Source organism: Carica papaya, chromosome 1, assembly GCF_054855325.1.
Source record: "Carica papaya isolate Zhongbai chromosome 1, ASM5485532v1, whole genome shotgun sequence".
Taxonomy (NCBI): Eukaryota; Viridiplantae; Streptophyta; class Magnoliopsida; order Brassicales; family Caricaceae; genus Carica; species Carica papaya.
In genome coordinates this window covers 3,659,616-3,675,123 of record NC_142309.1, presented here as the reverse complement: position 1 = coordinate 3,675,123, position 15,508 = coordinate 3,659,616, and the positions used below count along the sequence as shown (strand labels likewise).

The 15,508-nt window shown below is 35.2% G+C and overlaps 3 protein-coding genes across 7 annotated transcripts; all 3 read right to left on the bottom strand.

Moving 5' to 3' along the window:
* Window positions 1-848: 848 nt before the first annotated feature.
* LOC110809002 (trihelix transcription factor GT-4-like) lies at window positions 849-4,050 on the bottom strand. 2 transcript variants are annotated; one of them, XM_022034701.2, is made up of 6 exons: window positions 3,497-4,050; window positions 3,326-3,382; window positions 2,895-2,933; window positions 1,930-2,061; window positions 1,407-1,631; window positions 849-1,313 (listed from the first exon to the last, which is right to left on the bottom strand). In XM_022034701.2, exons 1-6 carry the CDS (start codon window positions 3,921-3,923, stop codon window positions 1,105-1,107), a joined length of 1,089 nt encoding a protein of 362 aa, XP_021890393.1. In that variant the 5' UTR covers window positions 3,924-4,050; the 3' UTR covers window positions 849-1,104. The 2 variants fall into 2 exon arrangements, with proteins under 2 accessions (XP_021890393.1, XP_021890392.1); XM_022034700.2 differs by having other exon boundaries at window positions 3,326-4,050.
* A 458-nt stretch (window positions 4,051-4,508) lies between these two features.
* On the bottom strand, window positions 4,509-8,125 carry NBP35 (nucleotide binding protein 35). Its single transcript, XM_088214868.1, has 4 exons — window positions 7,988-8,125; window positions 7,761-7,885; window positions 7,533-7,634; window positions 4,509-5,693 (listed from the first exon to the last, which is right to left on the bottom strand). Exons 2-4 carry the CDS (start codon window positions 7,795-7,797, stop codon window positions 4,768-4,770), a joined length of 1,065 nt encoding a protein of 354 aa, XP_088070994.1. The 5' UTR covers window positions 7,798-7,885; window positions 7,988-8,125; the 3' UTR covers window positions 4,509-4,767.
* A 273-nt stretch (window positions 8,126-8,398) lies between these two features.
* Window positions 8,399-13,606, bottom strand: LOC110809014 (RNI-like superfamily protein). 4 transcript variants are annotated; one of them, XR_015817530.1, is made up of 3 exons: window positions 12,177-13,606; window positions 9,350-10,964; window positions 8,399-9,239 (listed from the first exon to the last, which is right to left on the bottom strand). XR_015817530.1 is itself a non-coding variant. In XM_088214853.1 (2 exons), exons 1-2 carry the CDS (start codon window positions 12,744-12,746, stop codon window positions 10,449-10,451), a joined length of 1,086 nt encoding a protein of 361 aa, XP_088070979.1. In that variant the 5' UTR covers window positions 12,747-13,606; the 3' UTR covers window positions 8,399-10,448. The 4 variants fall into 4 exon arrangements, 1 of the variants encoding a protein (XP_088070979.1); XR_015817529.1 differs by having other exon boundaries at window positions 8,399-9,236; XR_015817531.1 differs by having other exon boundaries at window positions 8,399-9,570; window positions 9,684-10,964.
* Between the last annotated feature and the right edge of the window lie 1,902 nt (window positions 13,607-15,508).

The following is a 15,508-nucleotide window of genomic DNA, read 5'->3' as shown; positions in this document are numbered from 1 at the left end:
ATCTAAATTTATTGAAAAAAACATTATAGATCAGACACATTTATAAACTTAAAAATCATATATTCTTAACAAAATTAAATGTCGTAATGTTTAAAAAGAGTGCAGTGAAAAAATTATTTCTTTATGCTTCATTCCCTACATTTTTCTTTACCTAACTCTATTTTTGTCATCCCCATCTACCCCACCGAGTTGGTTTCTCTTCTAATCTTCTTGTTGTTGAGGATGTATAGAGGGAGACTATACTTACAACTTTAGAAAAGGCATATACCAGAATATGCCATCGTGGACAACATAACGAGAATAGACATTCAGTTCTGGGTCACCCGTCAAGTGGTGTTGAGAATTATGTATTAGAAAAAGAATATATAATACATATATTGTACATGTCAAAGACAGGATTTGCATGTACGTATATATGAACATATGTAGAGGCAAAGCAAGCATTTTTGTCCACAGACTTGCCTCTTGCTTTTGTGAGAGTGGATTGCATTAAAGCTCTTGCATAATGAGGAAAAGATTTATAAATTGTTACCCAAAAAAGAAAAGAAGAAAAGAATCATCACACATCATGAAGCAATAATAAGACCAACAGAAAATGGAATGAATCTAGATTTTTGAAAAGTCCAATTCATCAAGGTTTTAAACTATACCTAATTTTTCAAAACTCATATTACAATTTGATATGACTTTCTACAACAACATACACAAAAACTGGCATATAGTCATGTTTGTCGTCTTCATTTTATATAAAATTATTACCTTTTACTTTTTAAATAAATAAATACACCTTTAAATACATGGCATTTGTAGTTTACCAATAAAAAAAACTTGGACCATGTTAAAGAAGATAACCAGAACAAGCAAGTCATCATATTATATACTGAGGATAGAGATGAACTATAGGAACAGAAAAACCTGAGAAGCCTGGTTGATAGAGATCAACTCTGTGACTATTGACTGTACAAAGAAAACGATTACGGATGATATAATATGTATCTCACAATTTGCTGAATCTAATGCCTAACCATCTCTACACCAGCTGCATTCTAAGCCAGGAAAATCCAACATCAAATGCAAAACATCTTCGATATAAGGTAAAACTTATTATTCCCCCATAAGCCTCGCATCCTGGTATACCGCACCAGGTCTTAGATCATCCAAAGTATCAACAGATCTATAGCTATCTATCTCTCTTAGTCCCGACAAGCCACGCCGTGCAAGGAGATTGCGCAAATCATCTTCCGTGTATAATGTTGCCTCTTCTGTAGTTATGCGGTCAGAATCATGGTAGAGGCAAATTTTGATTGTTATTCCTGCCAAAATGTTTTGGAAAGAAAAATAAGCTTATCTAATTTCTCTAAAACAGATTTTAAGTTTCGAAATCTGAAGTAAAGATTCAAGATTGCCTTCGTCAAGGTGAAGAGTGTAAGTTCCTATTGGCATGTCCCTGTCAAGAGTCCGGACAACCTGATCTTCATCCTCCAACCAAAATGCCCTCTTTGTTCTTAACCTGAAGGCAGACTTGATAGCCTCCTTAATTGCATCTGCAGTTCCATCAATACCAATCCTTCTAGTGTACTCCCCATATTTAACCGAGATAACCCTTCCACAATAACTGTTGCCCTCTCCTCCTGCCATATACAGATTGCAGGTTTCAAATGTTGGCAGCCTTGAATAGAGAGATCAGGTTAAACACATGCAATATAAGACCATCAACCCATTCTGGAATTATATAAAATTGAGTTGTTAATGAGATGTAAAGAATCAGCAAAGCACAAAAAAGCTCTGCCTGAGACATCAGGGGGCAAACAAGGGGGTAATCCATTATTACCATCAGAAGTATTTCGTTGGAAACCCAGCCAAACAGCAAATGCAGATTGCCATCAATCAAATAAAAGTTCAGACATGCAATTTCACTCAACGACTTACCACTTCCTGGGGTCTCTCTCCAACTCCAAGGGGGTAATCCACCAGCTGTAACTGCATCAGTGGTGGTAAGGGCAAGGGGGTCACTCTCGTGATCCAACTGTCTTTCTAGGTTCACTGCTGACCGATCACCAGCTGTAACAAAATCACTAAACCGTAAGATAAATTCAATTCAGAAAATCATCAAAACACATCTCTTACCACCAAGTTATCTCCTGGACAAAACGTTGGATTTCATAGCTTAGAGTGAAAGAAATAAGGTTCTTGAAGTCGCTCCTTTTAGGGTATTGGATAGAGACTCTAGGTCAAGATGGTGGAATTAGCAAGATAAGCATAGGTTTTTTGGTCATTAATTGATATCGTGCAAAATGCTTATGCCTGTGTGGTCATCAACAATGGGGCAGCAGTTTAACAAATCACTACAACAACTACATAAAAGCTGCTTGAATAAAAACTAGAAAATATGTTTGATCAAGTACCAAAGCACAAACACATAAAGAAATCAGAATGCAGCTTGCTTGGCAATCCGCTATTAATTCAGGAAGTCCTCTTTAAGTTAAGACTGAGTGCAAGAGTTAATTCTCTTCTTTGCAATACCAATTTATAGTCAGGTAGAAAGAAAACAAAGCTGAAAAAGACGTTGTTCTCGACATGCTCTCTTCAACCCAATAGCATGTTATCAGATTCCAAGAGCTAGTGTTGCAAATGGACTATAAATGAAGCTAACTTCCAATCTTATCTCCATGTTTAGAATGACTTCATAGAAAATAACTTCTGATTCACTGCTTCCACCTTACAGACAGTCCTTTCCACGAAGTAGTTAACTAGAGACTAACAGTTCCGATACCAAGGTCTCAAACAAGCCTTAGATCCTAGACTAGCAGAATAATACAATCTAAGTTATAATAAGCACTTACATAGCAACAATTACATGTGGTTCAAATAGTATATTTAAGAAATTTCATTACCTTCAGCTGATCCATAAGGAATATTAGCATCTTCAAGGCCTAGAGAAAGGGAACACGAAGCATTCATCAGAACCAATACCAACATTCCAATGGATGATATACAGATTCTAGTAACATTCAGTGGAAGCTATTAGTATCAGTACCCAACACAACCCACCATAATTACTTGAGTTCAATACTAAATAACCTGAACTCAAAATCATCAGAGGGCTCAAATCTATATCTCTTTTCTCTGACTAATTTCATCAACCAATCCGGAAAAGAAGGAAAAATTCAAGGTATATGTGTGTGTGTGTGTGTGTATAACTGAAACTATCAGGGAATTCAAATCTACTTCTCTTTCCCCTTACTCTACTCAGCAACCAAATCAGAAAGAAAGAAAAATTTAGCATCATAATTTTATATGCGCATACAGATTATTTTACATATACCTTTATCGGAGAAGTGGATATACGAACTATTCGCAGCAGTTGGAGTAGTAGCTGGAGCTGCAGGGAAGGGCGAAATAGCATTAATAACATTGTTCATAGCATTCTTGGTTCTATCACAAAGCAAGTCCTCAAGCTCCTTATAGTAAAGCATCTTAACGGAGCCACAACTACCGTCGCGGCCATTGATTCTCTCTCGATGATGCTTAGCTTTCTTAAACTCCTTCAAAAGATTCCTCCACTTGTCTGTACACATAGTCGGTGACCGATCGAATCCTTTATCTCTCATCTTCGCCGATATCTGCTCCCACAGATGCTTGTTCGATTTCGAGGTGTTGAACAGTCCGTCGACCTCTCGCCGGAACGTTATCAGGCACCGTGTCTCGTCTTGGACCCAAGTCTCGGCCCGCTTCTTTGGGGCTTTGATCTCCAGCTCCTCGCTCCCGCTGCTCTCGCCTCCGCCGGGAGGACCGCCGCCGATGACGACGGGGTGGTGGTGAGGTGGCAGGCCGTCATTGGTGACGACCTCGAGCATCATTTCTCCGTCTTCCTCCGTCGCGGCTAGGTCAAGGGGCCGGGGTTTCTCCGGCTGTAAGTACATGGAGGAAAGGGGGGGTTTTTATAGGTCTGTCGGAGAAGGTTCCGTGAACTGCATGTGATAATATCGTTGCCGGAGGAGAGGAGCGAAGGTTAGGAGGAGAGAGGAGAGAGTGGGAATGGACTGTTTTGCTTGCGGGGAAATGTCATGTGGCGAGTCAGGTGGCGATGAGAGAGAGGATGACGTGGCAGTGGGGTCCGCATAACGTGGGATATTTTTAACCGTTGGATTTGTGATTTAGTACGAGAAGCTCATAGAAGTTTGCCTGTTTGAAAGTGTGTTTTGACTCTCTTGGGCCTACGAAGATTGGCCTTTTAGCTAGAAGAAGATAAGGATGGCGTTGCTTGAGTTACTCCTTTCCGAACTGAAAATATTATATTAATTAAATTAAATACAATATAATATATATTTTTTTGTATCAAATAAAAATCAAATTTCTGTAAAAAATATATATATATATTATCTAAAGTAAATACAATATATTTTAATTACATATTAGAAATAATTTTACAAGAATTTTCATGGGCTCTCTGTTAAATTAAATATAAATTTTTAAATAAATTCTACATATAATTCATGCAGTCAAAGTTGGACTTCAAGCAATTTAATTCCAAACATTACCTTAATCTTCTTACAAAGGTATAATACATACATAAGGTAAATAATTTATGCAATTGGATCATGAGCAATTTTCATCTATTCTTCATCTATTGATTCATGGCAGAAAAGAGATCAAACTAGTAAAAAAGCTCCCTAAAAGAAGTGATTGTAGATTTATAAGAACATGATAAATAAACAGAAGAGAACCAAAATATGATCCACAAAGATCAGTGAAGCTATTCACCGTTTACTCATCCATGGCTTTTCTTGATTCCAAATGATTTCCCACCAATTTCTCTATAATTCCTTTCAAAGCTGGAGCACTTACCCCACATTTCTGATCAGCAAAGCAAGATCTACCTTCCTCCGCAGCCTTACAAAGCTGTGGATCTAGCGGGACCTTCCCGAGAAAGGGTACACCCATTTCACTACACATTTTTGCAGCACCCCCACCACTGCTATCAAATATTTCGGTGCAGGCAACCACGTCCAAGAGCTCGGGAACTCTCTCTCTAATATACTGCATAACCTTTTCAGTCACATCATTCTGTTGACCAGATTCTGTATTTTTCATGAACTTGAAATCTGTCAATGGCTGGCACAATCCGCTCATGTTCTCAACAACGCCAAGAACTGGAACACCAACCTTCTTGCAGAAACTGACTTCTTTACGGACGTCAATTAGAGAGACCTGTTGTGGTGTAGTTACAATTATTGCTCCATCTATTCCGGTGGCCTGCAGGAATTGGACAATTGAGATGTGCTCGTCTGAGGTACCAGGTGGTGCATCAACTATGAGATAATCGAGCTCACCCCAATTCACATCTTTCAAAAATTGCTTGATGAGTCCATTCTTGCGTGGGCCTCTCCATATGACAGCTTCATCAGGATGAGGGAGCATGAACCCAATCGACATCACCCCTAGGTTGGACTCAACATAAACAGGGGACCACCCAAGGTTGCTCTGGTGAATGTCTTGACCTTCTAGGCCAAGCATCTTTGGGATGCTTGGGCCACAGATATCAATGTCTAGAAGACCCACCTGGTAGTCCATGGCTGCGAGTGCAAATGAGAGTTGTGCAGAGAATGTGCTCTTGCCAACTCCACCTTTGCCTGATAAAACCAATATCTTGTGCTTGACGGTGACCATTCGTTCCACAATTGCAACCAAGTCTGTCAAAGCCAACATTTGTTGTTACAAACAAATACCTACTTTCACCATTTCATTTGCAACTGAAAGATTTCGGACTTAGAGAAGTACACTCCATCAGATGAAATATGTAAAGTAGAAATGCAATGCACTCAAGAACAAAGAGTCTCCATTTTTACATTATTAAGATTTTCATGGAGAAATGTACAATAGAAACTAGTTTATGACTGATGTTATTTTAAAAATCTTCTACCCCAGTTCTCCTTTCTCTCCTTATACAATATGCTCACAGTTGCCAACCGGCTATAAGTTCCAACTTTTTAGGCATGCAAAACTCAATGTATTAACATATTTGTGTTGCCATAGAAATTGCCTAGCTTTATAACACAACTACATAACTCTCCTTATTAACCTCATGATGCATGCCCCAACCATGACTATTACCATCTTGAGAAAAGGGTTATTCCTTCATTGAGTTGTTAAAAGATGTTCAAGTTTGCATATATGTAGTTTGCATTATTTGTGTCTTCTTCCATCATTCAAAAACAACATTGCTTATCACCTAGAAGGTGTCACTAGCTTTCTGTTATCATATCTCAGACTCTTCAATTTGCAAAAACAAGGGAAGTGTTTTTCTCTACGTCCCTTCCATTCTGGTGCTTGCTCTTGGAACATGATGACTATTAATGCTTTTCACATAGCTATTGGAAATTATTTCATATTTCTACAATTACATTATATATTTCCAGCATAGGCTATGCTTGAAACAAATTGAAAATTATTATCGAATTGATTTGAAATATTTACAAGAAAAAATTTCATCTAAAAATTAATAAAGATCAAGATCATATTAAATCTCAAGAAAAACTTTTTATGGTTTTTTTCAATAGAAATTTTTTTATGGTATTTGGAATTCATTATTCCAATTTTAGAGTCAATCACTAAGATACCCCTCGAGGGGGACAGGGCCAAGCGGAGCAAAAAGAATTTTCCATAAGACAGGAAATGAAAACTAGCTATAATTTTTTTTTTCAAAATATTAGATTATGTATCGAAAGAGTAGTATGAGACAAGGGATATTTCAAATTTTCTGTTAGCTAATTTTATCTTAGCTAGGAGCTCATTTCAGCATCACAAACTTTTTTTTTACACCAAAATGCAAGAATAATATTTATGTTGTGAAAAAGTACAAAAGAAGAAACTCTGGAATTGCTGAATCACAGGCGAAATAAATATATAAAAAAGGTAATAAATAGAAATGATAAATAAATAGTGGATTCCACCGTTTTTATGGTTACTTCTTAAATAGAAAGTTTAGAAACTTCTTAAATAGAAAGCTTCTCACTATACACCGGAGCTCTTCCTTCAATTAATCAATAGTATTGGTAGCTTGTACAGTTCACACTCTTTGGCTCTACCTATTCTAATAAAAAATTCATACGAGCTCATCTTTTATCATCTTCTGATAAAATTTTCAAGACTCTTAACTGAATTAACTAAGAATTTCTAAAAAAATTCTACAAATATTCCTGATTTGTTCCAAATAAAGCGTTAGCATTAACCAAGAGAACTTCTACACTTCCCTACTTCCCAATTTATTTATCATCAAATGTCACAAGTAAATGAACCAGAAACGATCCAATAGAACCTGAGCTTTTCTAACAATTGAAAACAGGAGAAGGACAAAGTGACCAGATCAACCTCAACCTCAACCTCAACATATGTCATATGTAACATAAGCCATAAATGAGATTTTTTTGCCAGAAAAATCAGAAACTTTAACTCAAGATTTAGAATCAAAAGCAAAAACAAATATTGAATTCACATGTATTAGCGTATAAAGAGAAGTGTAGGATAAGAACCAGGGTCTGGCCCTTTAGGGGCTGTGGCGCAGACTTCTTGATTGGGACATCCTTGACAAGCATCAGATTTCCCAGCAGACTCTGATTGAGGACCCGGGCAATCTGCACCATAACCACCAAATACCCCAAAAATGAAACCCTCATAAAATTTACCTAACCAAAACAAATAAATTAATTCATAGAGAATCGAAAATTTCATTTACAACACTAGAAAAAAGGATATCATACGTTCGTTCGCATTCTCAGGAATTTCACCGTTTTCCATATAGGTTGTTGATACTGTTCTTCGCTTCTTCCTGTCTTTGTTGCTGTTCTCTTCCTCCTCCTCGTCCCAAGAATGGAACACCGAGAACCTATTGATTTTCAATTAAAGAAAAAACTAGTTCAGATTCCTCAGAAGTAAACAAATCAAATCGCTATGCATACGCACGTGTTGAGAGAGAGAGCGCATGAACCTGAGCAGGAATCGGGGGTTGGGAGATGCGAGCGAGACTCAGACAAGTAATGTTAGGGTTTCTTCTCCAACTTATTCTTCACAGGATCAATTTTTCTGTTAACTGGAAAATTCGAGCTTCCTGTTATTAAACGTAGAAAAGTCTTACGAGAATTTTGCGAGGGAGCCGCCGAGCCGTCTTGAATGAGATATTATACGGTTGAAACGATGCCGTTTCCATTCTTTCGCCTTTCACATTTTCCATATTGTTTTATCTATTTTATTTAAATTAATAAATAATAATAATATATTTCACAATTTGTTTGTTTTATTTAAAACATACAAATATATTTCACAATTTTTAAAATTGATTATCAAATATATATATATATATATCATCAACCTATTATGCTTATTTAAAAAAATGATCCCCTTCTCTTGAAAATACAAGAAGCTCCAACCCATTAACAAAGACTTCAAATTATCATAGTCATAACCATCATGACTGCTTACATAATCTGCAAATAATATATCACCTTCTACATGAAGAAGTAAATAAATACACACACACACACACATAAATATATATTATATACACATGTATTGCTTACGAACTCTGAAGAAGCTATATTGAATAATAAAACAATCATCAGAAAATATAGATTATAAATATATATGTATCTATAGCAGAAGAGCTATCACCCCAGATTTTAACATTTTCTTGGGCAACAAGATCTTATTTATCTATTTTTCTAAAGAAAACACAGATTAACACAGTTGCATCACAGGACTATCAAACCAGCAACAAAGAGTAGAATCACCATCAAGTACATTAACATTTTTCCAACAAGATCTTATGAAAAAATAACAGATCTACTCAGTTGCATCAGAAGCACAAACTCGAGTTTCCCTGCCTTATTCGATCGACAGAAACAGTATAGCAGATTTGTTCTTCTCCCAGCACACCACGGTCTTCGGGCTTGATTATGCACATCTGCTATACGTCCTTTGGAAACTATACAATTCCCAGTTCTACAGAAAGCTGTTTAGACATCCTGAACACAAACACTCTCCACTTCGTTCCCATGAGCAAGCCTGCAAATAACTACTGGATGTCCTCAGGATTTTACTTGATGCAAGCTCCCAGGATTTGCTCCATATATGGAGATAATGGCTGTTAAGAACTGTTGTAGGCTATTTCTAGCACCCAGAACCATGATTAGCCATATTTTTTCTTCCAGCTCTGTTGCAGTCTTTGGCTCAGAGTGGACCTGCTAGATATCCAACAGAAATTAAACAATTCCCAAGTTTCATATAAGAATTATTATATCCACCAACGTGGATAAGAATATAAGCTCGACTTTATTTCCACCAACAAGCTCACCAGTCTCGTCGGGATTCACTGAATGCAAGCTCCCAGGATTTGCTCCACCTCTGGAGGCAATGTCTGTTAAGAACTGTTTTCCATGGAGAATGAATCTCCATAAAATTTCTTCACTTGCTCAGAATCTCTATGTATGACTGCTGGCTATTTCTTGCACCCAGAACCATGATTACCCATATTTTTTCTTCCAGCTCCATTGCAGTCTTTGGCTCGGAGTGGACCTGCTAGATATCCAACAGCAATTAAACAATTCCCAAATTTCATATGAAAATTATCATATCCACCAATGTGGATAAGAATACAAGCTCGACTTTATTTCCGTCAACAAGCTCACCAATCTCGTAGGGATTCACTGAACGCAAGCTCCCAGGATTTGCTCAACCTCTGGAGGCAATGTCTGTTAAGAACTGTTGTCCATGGAGATAAGAATCTCTGTGAAGTTTTTCACTTGCTCAGAATCTCTATACATGATTGCTGGCTATTTCTTGCACCTGGAACCATGAAATACCTGTATTTTTTCTTCCAGCTCCATTGCAGTCTTTGGCTCGGAGTGGACATGTTAGCTATCCGAGCAATTAAACAATTCCAAAATTCACATTAGAAAATTACCATATCCACCAATATGGATAATAATACAGGTTCAACTTCATTTCCACCAACAAGCTCACCAGTGTCGTGAGGATTCACTGAATGCAAGCTCACAGGACTTATTCCAACTCTGGACAATATGAAGAACATACGATTTTTCTTCCGCTTTTATGCTTGCCCTTCACCTTTATTTTTCTCTTGAAAACTTTGAAGCCCTCTTACCACTGTCTTTCCTTCCTCTCCAAATGAACTGTTGTTCATGGAACTAATTTAGTTAAGAAGTCACAGCCAAATCAGCAACAATAACCATCCTTGCTCACATCACATGCTGCACATAGTTCGTTATCTTCACGAATCTCTTGAATTTCATTTTTTCTTAAATAAGAATCTCTTGAATTTCATAGCATCTTTACTTATGGTTGGTGGGCTATATATCTCATATACACGCCAATCTTATCTAGACAGTGAAATCGTGTAAATTGCAGCAGGCAATTCAAAGTCAAACAAGCGTTTAATGTTTCATCTTGACTAGCCAACGAGACACAACTGATACCTCATCTTGAGAACTTAGCATCTTGTTCCAACAATTCTTACAAATTATATCTAGACAGAAATCCTCCTCATAATCAAAGCTGCTGATACAGCATCCACAGTAAAAACAACGTTGTATGCAGAGTGTACAACCCCTGCAGAACTGAGAAGCATGACGTCGACAACTCTCTGCTGGGCAGTCATAAACTAGTCTAAAATTCTCACATTTCGGGCACCTCTCGATGTCAAGAGGTCTATCATCATCGTAAGACAGATACTGCACCTCCCTGCCATAAAACTGCAGTTTCTGAGATTTCAGTTTTATCTGTTTATCTGCAGCAACTAAGAACTTCAACTCTTCGAACTGTTGGCTTGTCATACCAATGCGTTCGCCAATTGTCAACGTCTTCATTTCCAGTGTACTGGAAGACGTGAAGGCCCTTAAATTGAACAAGAGACCCTCAATACTGAGTTGCACACATCCCGGAACAATTAGCTGCACAAGTAACGCACAGTTTTGTTCATATATTATGTAAGGAAAACTTAAGAAACCCATATGAACTGCAACATGTATACAAATGTCAAATACAAATGAACTGAAAAAAGTGAATCATACAAATACAAAGATTTGGATGCAACATGAGCTGCAACAAGTGTCAAACATTTGATTGCATTACTTAATGCCATATTATTATAGCCAAGGGATAAATCGAAAAATTTTCAATATGAGAACAAATTTATTAAAGATTATAATATTTCAAAAAATGATTCACACCCAGACGTTTTATTAGTTAGTTGTATAACTCAACCAATAATATCACAAAAAAGAACCCTGTAATCTTTCTATATATTACAATAACAATATCCATGAAGCCCAATGTTTTCTTCTTATCTAATGGGGTAAAATTATTTAGCTAATTGAATTTTTTTTTTTAAAATAAAAGAAGAGAAGATGTATTAATGTGAGGTGCTAAGGGAGCATCACCCATTTACAAAAAATTTACAGGTCAATTAGTATATTTACAATATAATCTAAATTTTTAAAATATTCTAAATTATGTCCTAAAACAGTAGAACCAAAATAATAAAACAAGGGCAGCTAATCCCGCCCTTCCCCCTACCCCAACAAATGTATCTCCCTAAAGATATGACATACAAAAAATCTAATCAAAACGCCCCCTAAAACTTAGCTAATTTTAACTATTTTTCTCACAAACCTATCAAGACGATGATTTTAAGCACTCATCCAACCTGATAATCCAACTGTAAATGATAGCCACGTATAAATACAAATTTGCAGTAAACATAATCAAACACAAAGTCCACAACATAAATGTAATCAAAATGTCTCCTATTTTACATATCCTGCTGATTCAGTTGTTCTTCTCAAACCTATCAAGAAAACAGCCTCCCACCTAATTTTCCAAGAAAAAAAGGCTTTAACGAAAGCCATATATGCCTACAAATTTTGCACCAATGTAATTAAATACAAACTCAGTATATAACCACAACAAAAAATCTAACAGAAAAGTCTCCTGATTTACCATGTTGCTGATTCAACTATTATACTCAAACCTAGAAAACAACTTTAAGCATCCATTCAATCTACTAACCCAAGAAACCTGTAAATAACAGCCATAAAAATACGTAGAAATTCGCAGTAACATAAAGTAAATAAGGACAACAAATGGTGCTGTAAATACCGAACCTTTTCTATTCTCGGATTGGATTCAAGCACAAGCTTCAACCCATCATCAGTTATGTGTATGCAATTTGTAAGATTCAAACATTGAAGATTTCCTTGAGCCCTGTTTGTCAAATTCAAAAGGGCATCATCTGTGATCCTCCAATTCAATGGCTGCTCAACATAGAAAGTCCTCCACAGAAGGGGATCACCTCTAACCGCATCACGCAGAGACCTGCAAACCCTTTCAACCACAAGAAGATCCTTCATACCCAGATAACCAATAGCAAGAAACAAAGCATCATGGGGCTTATCCCAAACAACCCCTTCATTCAAATCTTGATTTAAACTAGTATTATCATTCTTAGACCTATTGAAACCAGTGTGTCCCACTGATATTTCATCAACCACAAAACCAATGTCATCTGGTTGGAACCACATTGCACCATTACAGACCCAACTAAGACCTTTGGCGGATCTCTGATCATCCCCGGCCTCTTTATCAGATTCCTGTACCTTAAATCCATCCAAATCACTCTCTAAATCATTAAGCCACTGAGTCATGGCTGCCTTGAACGTAGATTTCACGTTCATCCCAAACGGATCCTCTACTAATCTATCAAGGATGTCATCTACAATAACATCATCATCGTCACTTTTTCCCTCAACAGAAATATCCTCCACATCCAAATTCACACACCTGAAACACCACGAATTCTCGAGATTTCCCCCCACTCCTCCTCGATTCCTCGTACACCGCAAAACAACAAAACACACCCAAAAAATTCGGAAGAAGAAGAAGTAGAAGATAAGCTCAATATGAAACACACCAGGTGTCAACTAAGAAAAAACCAGAGAACCAACCCATATCTACAAAGGGTGGCTCGTGAAAGAATTTTTTATTTCCTATACCTAGAATGAAGCTAAAGACTTGCCTTTCCCAAAGGATAAAAAAAAATCTACCTATATATATATATATATAGACAGAGAGCAGAAAAATCAAAAGTGCTAAAGATCTCAATCGAATATCGATAGAGTTTTAAGAAGACGAAGAAGAAGAAACCAGGGGCAGGGAAATCGAAAATGAAACAGGAAAAATATAAATGTATAAATATGGTGTGTTCTTCTTCAAGGATTCAATTCAGATTTTTATAAGAAAAAGGACCGAAACAGAGGAGAAAAAAGAAAACATAACGGGCGAATCCTGGATCACGATCATAATCCAGGTTTAATGGCGGTGATAAGAATTGCAGAGAGAAAAAACCGAGACGAAAAAGGAAATAGGAAACGGGTATATGCTCGTTCAACGATCGAATTGGAGATTCAGGAGACAAGATTCAAAAATTTTGACTCACCGACCAATTCAATCTTAAGAAATTGAAGGAAGAATTGTTGGAATTTAAGAAAAGAAAATTAGAGAACTTATAGAAATCTTGAATAAAAAATCTTTATCAGAATTAAATAGAAAATAGATTGGCTAAAATATAATAATAATTTCCTCAAATTTATTGGTATAATGTCATTATAATGGCTTTGAATTTAGTTGTAGCATGTAATTGTAATTATTATATAATTATATTTATTATTTATTAATTTTTTATTAATAAAATTATTATAAAATATTATTTTTATTTAGTTAAATTATAACTAAGTAAAATAAGATAAATTTAATCATTATAATTTTATTAACATACTAATAATAAATTAAATTATTAATTTTATTAAATTAAATATTATAAATTATATTATTTTAATTCATAATATATTCATAAAATAAAAATTTTATCTTCTTAATAAAATTTATAATTTTTAAATAAAATATAATAATTTTTTAAATATTGTGTTGATAGTTATTATTTGTTGATATTATTTTAATATTAACTTTAATATTGATTGAGTGGAGACCTTTTTTTAATAACAATTTAATTATATTAAATATAATGATTAAATAATTCGTGGTGTTGATGAGTATAAATTGTGGCATGAATAATTTTCATTGTGTTCATTAATTATAAGAGTTGATAGTATTTATTGAAAATTGTAAAATATATATGATTAACATTTTATTTATGGAAATTAATGAAATGGTGTCTTAATACTATTTAGAAATAAATTATTATGTGATTAGATAAATAAAAAATACATATATTTTTATAATTTTTTAGATTAATATAAGGATATAATGTAAAGACCCAAAAATTTAAATAGAAATAAAATTATAAATTAAATACGGAGCCGAAATTGAGTTATGATTTACATTTATTACATAATAATTTAAAATATTCAATACGACAACAAAAATGTTTATTATGAAATAATAAACAAAAATCAAAGAAATAAACGAAATGTAAATAACTAAACAATCATACGACGATCTTCACTAGTTCTTGAATGAAGTCTAGGTGGTTAACTATTCACAACTTTTTTGTTGATTGGGATCTAGATTTTGGTTCTCTTGATCTGAAATAGTTAATGAAGTGGTGAGTTACATTAATACTAGATAGAGATAAGTCTCTCTAAAATCTCGAAGAGCCAATCGACATCCTCTCGAAGCGACCCATCTCAGGCTGCCTTGTTAAGTAAGGGACCTCATCTCCTCGTGTCTTTGTACTTATTTTTACAAAGAATGATTGAGTGATAGTTCGTATTTGGTGTTTTAGGTCTTTATGTAAGAAATAGTTATGAGGAACGCGATTCTGATACCAACTATAAAATTTCAGAAATTTAAATGGAAATAAAGTCATAAATTAAATGCGGAAGCAAAATAATAGAGTTAGGATTTACATTCCTTATACAATAATTTAGAATGCCCAATAGGGTTATGGAAATATCCCTTATGAAAAAACAAACAAAAATTAAAGAAATAAACGAAAGACAAATAACTAAACAACCTTCACTAGCTCTTGAAGGGAATACAGGTGGTGAGTTATTCACAACCTTCTTGTTGATTGGAATCTGGATCTTGATTCTCTTGATCTAAAATAGTTAATGAAGGGGTGAGCTACATTTACCCAGTAAGAATATCACACTAATCACAAATACAGAAAACTGAAAATTAATAAAAATAAAAAATACAATCAATTGAGCCCTTAATTTAATATAAATTCATTTACTATAAAAAAAGTCATTTATTCTATTTTGTGTAACAAGTCTTTTCTAACAATAACTTATGAAAACTCATATTCATGCATTATTATTTATCACATAGAAGATAATAAGAATGATCATTTTATATCTTTACCCACTTACCGGTACCCCTAGGGGTCCATAGGGATGTCCTCCTACTCGTGAACTCAATATTTAATTAAACAATTAACCGGCCGTCATCATACCCCGTCGGGTATGAGCGCCAAACA